General features: G+C 45.1%; 1 protein-coding gene across 1 annotated transcript; it reads left to right on the top strand.

The window, feature by feature from the left end:
- The first annotated feature begins 751 nt into the window (after positions 1–751).
- Positions 752–7707, top strand: LOC138794112 (odorant receptor 131-2-like). The gene is made up of 3 exons (XM_069972879.1): positions 752–1044; positions 4936–5865; positions 7560–7707. The coding sequence occupies exons 1-3, from the start codon at positions 752–754 to the stop codon at positions 7705–7707; spliced, it is 1371 nt and encodes a 456-aa protein (XP_069828980.1).
- The last annotated feature ends 216 nt before the right edge of the window (positions 7708–7923 follow it).

Below are 7923 nucleotides of genomic sequence, written 5' to 3'. Positions count from 1 at the left end.
GGGTACGGGTGCCGGCCACCCGGTGCGTTCTGTCCAGTTCCACATGTGTGCCCTCCGGGTCCCCTAAGTACTGGTTAAAGATACTGCGTACCGTGTCCACCAGACGGTCTGGTCCTATATCTTCGGGGAGGCCGCGCACCTTAACATTGTTGCGGCGGCCCCTGTTCTCAAGGTCATCCACGTGCGTGATGAGATCGCGCAGAACCGCCTCATGAGCGTCCACCCGGGGGACCACGGCCGTGATGGCTATATCCAGTTCTGTTTGCCGGGTTTCAAGGGAGGATATGGAGGTGGTGATGGCGGCTACCGCAGATTTCAGGTCCGCCATATCTTTCCCATGCCGCTCCTCCATGTGGGACAGCTGCTCCGTTAGCTCGGAGCGTGTGGGGAGGGCCTGCAGCAGGGCCTTTACCTCCGCCAGTAAGGTCCCGGGGGCCGCGGCCGTTAGTGAGTCTCCTACCGGAGTGTCGGATTCCATCCGGGAAGGTGAGCCGGGGGACCCTCCAGCCCTCAGGATCGGAGGATGCGGCTGACTGAGCTCAGGGAAGGGCGAGTTCGGCCTCTGAGTCGCTTTCCTGGCGGCAGCTGCGGCGGCCATTTTGGAGGTGCTCGCGTCTGTCGCGGAAGAGGGGGACAGCGAGTGGACAAAACAGGTGATAGATGCCCGGGGTGTCGCCAGCGGAGTAGCAGGGGTCTTCCTAGCTCGGGTGGGCATCCCTGTGCCCGGCTGTGAGCGGTCCGTGTCCCGATAATGGAGAGCAGTGCCCGGAGCCGAGAGAAGGCACGTCTTCACTCGGCCATGCTGAAACCACGCCCCTACATAGACTTTCTGTACCTTTGTTCCACTGTGGTCAGTTCCTATGACTTCAGAAGTTACTGCCTTGCACTTTGCAGAGAGGTTCCTGGCGTGGACAAGGTGATGCCTGTTTGGCTTTTTTCCCCCTGTAACGGTTTAGCACTGCGTATCGGTTCTGGTGCTCATGAGAGGAAACAAGCTTGTCTAGTTGTGTCCCTGTTAGAGAACCTGGCCAAAGCCAGGCCCTGGTTTGGTTCTGCAGAGACCTGTCTGTTGTGCTCTCTCTCACACTGAAACTAGACTACCAACTAACTCCAACTGAACTAACTCATCCTATCAAGAACTAAGTCCTAACTACAGGGGCTTATCTAACTCTGTCTGTGATTGGTGGGCTGTGGGTGTAAAGAGAGAGTGAGAAAGATAGGCTAGACAAATGAGGGAAAGCACCTACACCTGTGAGTGTACAAAAAGTGAACATCTGACACATAACAGTCGGGTCACTACATATCATCTATCTATCTATCTATCTATCTATCTATCTCGTATCTATCTATCTATCTTTCTCTATCTATATTATCTATCTGTCTATCTGTCTGTCTATGCAAAAAAGGGGTCCGTGGAGCCTCAGTTACGAGTCTCAAAACACGGGAATAGCCAGATATCCCTCTCTCCAGAGAAAGAAGCCCATTGCCAAGGGGTGCCTCCTAGTGGGGAGAGCACCAAACCACCCCGATACGTAGTCCCTCAGGTCCTCACTCTGTTACGAGCTTTGGGACCTAAATAGGGAAACACCAGGGTGGCCCCTGTAAGTCAAAGTCTAACTCTGTGGCGAGTATAACGACATAAGACAAGGGTTACCAAGGCTAGGCATCCATCCACAGACTGCCGTTTCGGGGTATTTGCCCCTCATCAGTGTGGAGCAGGATTCTGGCTACTGGGGCAATGATAAATAGACCAACAAAACACAACAATCACTGAACTCAGGGAGAACTCATTATCTGTCTGTCTATCTACTCTATTTATCTATCTATCTATCTATCTATCTATCTATCTATCTATCTATCTCCTATGTATCTATGTATCTATTAGTGATGAGCAAATAGTGAAATATTCGAATATTCGATATTCGTACAAATATCTCCCGAATATTCGAATACTTGATCGAATATTCGATCCCATTAAAGTCTATGGGAACAAGTATTCGATTATTGAAAAACATCTATTCGACCACTTGGAGGTAAAAACTGGAAGCTGGGGGATTTGAACGCTTATCGAATATTTATCGAATATTCAGCGAACTATTCGATAATATTTGATAGATCGAATACCTTACTATTCGATCGAATATCTATTCAATCGAACAGTATTCGCTCATCACTGGTATCTATCTATCTATCTATCTCCTATCTATCTATCTATCTATCTATCTATCTATCTCCTATCTCCTATCTATCTATCTATCTCCTATCTATGTATCTATCTATCTATCTATCTATCTCCTATCTATCTATCTATCTATCTATCTCCTATCTATCTATCTATCTATCTATCTCCTATCTATCTATCTCCTATCTATCTATCTACCTATCTATCTATCTATCTATCTCCTATCTATGTATCTATCTATTATCTATCTATCTCCTATCTCCTATCTATCTATCTCCTATCTATGTATCTATCTATTATCTATCTATCTCCTATCTATCTCCTATCTATCTATCTCCTATCTATCTATCTCCTATCCATCTATCTATCTCCTATCTATCTATCTATCTATCTATCTATCTATCTATCTATCTATCTATCTATCTATCTATCCATCCATCTATCTATCTATCTATCTATCTATCTATCTATTCATGTATATTTTCTCTATAAATATTATATTCTTTTATGTATATCTTGCTCTTCTCCTCACTTATCCCATAAGGACACATCTATGTTGTGCGGCTGGATCCTCTTGTGAGATATTACCGCTGCAAATGAAACGGAAGAAATTTCGATGTCAAATCCGATCTATGACATTGTTCATCCTGTGGAATCCATTGGGGAGCGGGGAGCAGGTATATAGCGCTCCCCCCCTCACTCCTGTATACTGCTCTCTGTATGTACGCTATGTAACCTATTGCTGGAAGTGGGAAGACTTGTGTAATCCTCATACAGTAAGTAGCAGAGACTGATCATGGGCTGGGGAGGGGTCCTCAGTAACAAGTCATCCTGGAGAAAGCCATAGGGACATATCAGGAATGTTCTGGAAATGTTACGTTTGTACATACCTCTAGTTTTACAGCTGTAGAGGAAGCCGAGGACTCGCTAATAATATGGCTGTGGTTGTGAGCTGAAATCTCCCAGCAACCCCTGCTTGTTCACAGAACTTGCTCTAGGTATTTGTGTTTCTTATTTACAAACACTAGGGAACATTCATAGATCCTGGTGCGGAGAAGCATCCAATCAGATTCCAGCTTTCAGAGGCCTTTTAAAAATATAAGCTTAAATCTGATTGGTTGCTGTAAGAAATGCTCTACTGCTTCTCTGCACAAACACTGATTAATCTCTCCCCATTTTCCTCTAAATAATTTATCATACAGGGAAAACTAACATTGACCAGTACACAGTGACCCCACCAGCAGAATAGTGAGTGCAGCTCTGGAGTATAATCCAGGATGTAACTCAGGATCAGTAATGTAATGTATGTACACAGTGACCCCACCAGCAGAATAGTGAGTGCGGCTCTGGGGTATAATACAGGAGGTAACTCAGGATCAGTACAGGATCAGTAATGTAATGTATGTACACAGTGACCCCACCAGCAGAATAGTGAGTGCAGCTCTGGTGTATAATACAGGATGTAACTCAGGACCAGTAATGTAATGTACACAGTGACCCCACCAGCAGAATAGTGAGTGCAGCTCTGGGGTATAATTAGAGATGAGCGAACTTTTTAAAGAAGAGATAAGCCAGAGCCCAGTGCAAAGTAGAATAATTTACTAAGGAGAAACGTGGTGCAATACAAGGATAGCACTTGTAGTAGTAATACAGTCTAGTGCAATACAACGATTATACAATCTTGCAAGTGACTCATGTGATCGTAGTTGAGGTAGAGACAAGGTGCTTTTATTAAGAAGATGCTTGGCAGTAGGATAGTAGAGGAGAGGAATTGCCAGAGGGGCCTTGTCCAAGGTAGAAGTGTACTCTGCTGGAACAGTAGAGGTGTGTAGAAGGGGAGATACTCATACTTCTAGTCTGACCGCCTTATGCCAGCTAGTTGGGAGCTACCTAGGTGGGTAACACGAGCCCCAGGCCTTGTTATCTGGGCTAAGCCGACTTCCGGGCCTTAACAGCTGTCCTGCGCTGTGCAGTGGAATAAGTAGACTTTCCGTACCTTTGTTCCACTGCCATTTTAGAAAGCAGGAAAAAAAAATTCGGAGCGGACTTCCAAAAATCCGAAATCCTCCCTGTCATAATGACAGTCTATGGGAGGCTCGTGCACCTTCTCTCCCCGCGCTGGACTGACAGGGTGAAACACTGATTTTTTTCTAAGATGAAAGTTGTTAGTTATAAGAAGGACCATAGTTACAACTCACGCTATCCTATTCCGCCACTTTTGCTACGTGTAAACGTAGCCTTAGACAGCAAAACTAGAATTTTCTACTAGGACCATTGGGTTACACCAATATCTTTTCTTGCCTGCAAGTTGTTGTCTTGGCTCAACATGTGCAGCGCTATAAAAACATGGCCACTTTCTTCCAGAGACAGCACCACTCTTGTCTCTAGGTCAGGTGTGGTTTGCAGTTAAGCTCCATTCACTTCAATGGAGCTGAGTTAAAAAACCTGCACCCAAACTTGGAGACAAGAGTGATGCTGTCTCTGGAAGAAAGTGGCCATGTTTTTGTAGCACTGGATAACCCCTTTAATGTTTCCCTATAAAGATAAAAAGTTGAGTAATAGTCACAAGACTCTGACTTAGCAGGTTTGGACATTGCAGAGGGTTTTCCCTTATTGGGGAACAGGGAGCTAATGTATAGGGTAAAGTAATGCATGGATTTTACCAGAACCTGTGAGCTACCTCTAGATGTGGTCGGGGAGCCATAGCCTAACTCTTGCTTGTTGTTTAGGTCTGATCTGTGCTTCTCTTCCAGTATGAGAACCTCAACCAAAAGGATCTCCTGCACCTTTCTCATAATGCTTAACTCCACTGAGGTCTTCAACAAGTGGACCGCTGAGATCGTGAGGAGCACCCTGCTGGTCTTTATGCTGGTGTCCTTCTGTATTTTCCTCTACTTTGTCGCCATCATCTTGTACGTCTTCTTCACCAGTCCTCATGTTCGGGAGAATGCCCGCTATGTCCTCTTTGCCCATATGCTCATAAATGACACCTTATTGATGACTGTGGTAATATTCCTCTTCCTTGTGGTTATATATCTCGTATACATCCCTGTCCCCGTATGTTACTTTCTCATGACTTTCTCTGTGGGTGCATTTCGAGTAACACCCTACAATTTGGCCATCATGTCCTTTGAACGTTACTTTGCCATCTGCCATCCATTAAGACATGCGGAAGTCTGCACGTTGCAGAGGTCCCTTCTGGCCATCGGAGTCATGTGGCTTCTGGCTGTTATCCCGCAGTTCCTTGACTTTATCCTCATGTGTTACTCAATGCCGAGGAACTTTTTCTCCACCAGCTTGATATGTGAATGGCCAGTATTTGCAATGAGCCAATTCCAAGTTATCTTGCGATCATTGACCTACATCCTCACCTTCAGCTTGGTGGCGTTGGCTATCCTCTACACCTATGTCAAATGTATGATGGTGGCCCGAAAGATCGGTTCTGGGAGGTCTTCTGCATTCAAGGCAGAGAAAACCGTCCTTCTTCACGCACTCCAGCTCGGACTATGCATGACATCTTTATCGTCTTCATTTACCGAAGCCTATTTAAGACAATATTTTTACTATTTACCCATATTCAACTTTGTCTTGTTCATGTGCCTCCCCAGGTTTATCAGTCCTTTAATTTATGGTGTTAGGGATGAAGTGTTCCGAAAACATATGATGAAGATGAACTTCTCTGTGTAGGTGGATGATGCCACCATGAATTATTAGACTAATGACCATGGCAACATTTTGGGGACAAGATCTTAAATTTGTTACCAAGTAGACGCAGTTCAGGCTATTTATATTATGTAGAATTGGAGAAACTTATGGTGCAAGCTATATCTTACTTTAAAAGGTTGTCTGCTGGAGGGCAGTTCTGTTGCTAGGGCTGCATAAAATATAGATTCATACTTACCCAGCCCGCAGTTGCTGGTTTCCTGACTATACCTTTTTGTTTAATACTTCTGCTCACAGAAAATACCCAATCAGTATAGAGAATCTCTGTGCTGTCTATCATGAGTGGGCATTTCCTGTCCACATGGCACATCAGGGAACATATTAAAGAAAAAGACTGTAATCACAACAACCAGCAGTTGTTGACCAGGGCGGGCAGGGCCGACATCAGCACAGGGCTTACCTGGGCAAGTACCGGGGCCCACAGCGCCTCAAGGGGCCCAGAGAGGGAGGGAGGCCCTGTGATCCAATGTTCAGCCTGATCACTGTAGTGCAGGGTGAGCGCTGAACATCCAAAGACACAGGAGACGGAGCAGGACCTGCACAGAGCGGGGAGAGGGTGAAGGACCTGATCACATGACCCAAAGGTCCTCAACCTTACAGTTTAGAGAGCAGCCTAACAGATAGAAAGAGAGAAAAGACTGAGCTGTAAGTGTTGTGTTTCAGTGTTAGTCAGTGTCTGTGGTAGTCAGTTAGTGTCTGTGTCAGTAATGTGTGTTTGTGTATGTTAGTTGTGTCTTAAGTCATTGTGCATAGTGTGTGGATGATGGATGCATAGTGGAATGATGAGGAGCCCGCTGGGGCCCTCAAAAACCTGGAGCCGGCCCTGGGGCCAGGTACTGTACATATACATGTTTGCAAATTTTTCTGCAGCCCCAGCAACACAGAAAGAAACACTGCTTGCCTGGACAATCTCAAGCTTTAGGAAATGTGGACTGAGATACATTAGTTAGTAAATGTGCTAAGGTAACGGTGTATACAGTACAGGATTCGGCTTCTAATCCCTGCTGCACTAATGTTCTAACCTCTGCAGTTCCTGCAGTTCACTATACAGAGCAGAGTCCCATTCCCACCATATACTGTATATTCTTATATACAATACCCGGTAAGAGTAGGCTGCCCAATGCCATAGAACAGGGCGGCATCCTCTCCATAAGGTTGTTGTACACATCCCTGTGCCCATATGTCACAACCTCATCACATTCTCTTCAAGTGCATGGAAGGTTACACCCTACTACTCGGCCGTCACTTCTATACTTTTTTCTCTGCCATTTGCCTTCCAAACTGACATTTTGCATAAGTCCCATCTGGCCATAAGAGTCATGTGGTTTCTGGGTCTTATGCCGCAGTTCCTTGACTTTATCATCCAATGTTACTCAATGCCGAGGAGTTTCTTCCCTACCAGCTTGATATGTTAGTGGTCTCCATTGTTTGAAATGAACAAATTCCAAGTTGACTTATGGTCATGGTTGCAGATTAGCACCTTCAGCTTGGTGGCGTTGGTTATTGTCTACACCTACGTGACAGTTATGGTGGTGGCTCAAAAGATTGGTGTTCTGCATTCAAGGTAGAGACGCACTCCAGCTCAGACCATGCACGGCATAAGTTACATCTTCATTTACTGATGTCTATTTGACACAATATTTCTTCTTTTCAGCTTTGTCTTGTTCATGTGCTTTACCAGGTTTATCGGTCCTTTTATTTATGGCGTTAGGGATGAAATGTTCCGGAAACGTGTGACGACATTGAACTTCTCTGTGTTGGTGGATGACGCCACCATTATTTATTTGAACAATGATGTATAACAATTTAAAATTTTTCAAATAATGGTTGTCTCTGAGAAAATGAGATACAGCTTAAGCCTTACGTATTATGTGGCATAGAAGTGTGCCAGCAGCAGCTGCGGTGAGTGGGGAACAGGCCGGAGGGCACCGGAGGAGCCTGGGGAGGTAAGTATATACTTTATTATCATATACACTGATATCAGCCGATGACTTTATAACATCCCAAACGACAACAAT

Source organism: Dendropsophus ebraccatus, chromosome 5, assembly GCF_027789765.1.
Source record: "Dendropsophus ebraccatus isolate aDenEbr1 chromosome 5, aDenEbr1.pat, whole genome shotgun sequence".
In the NCBI taxonomy this organism is placed as follows: Eukaryota; Metazoa; Chordata; class Amphibia; order Anura; family Hylidae; genus Dendropsophus; species Dendropsophus ebraccatus.
Note: the sequence above shows the minus strand (reverse complement) of the source record. Positions and strands in the feature narration are given on the sequence as shown.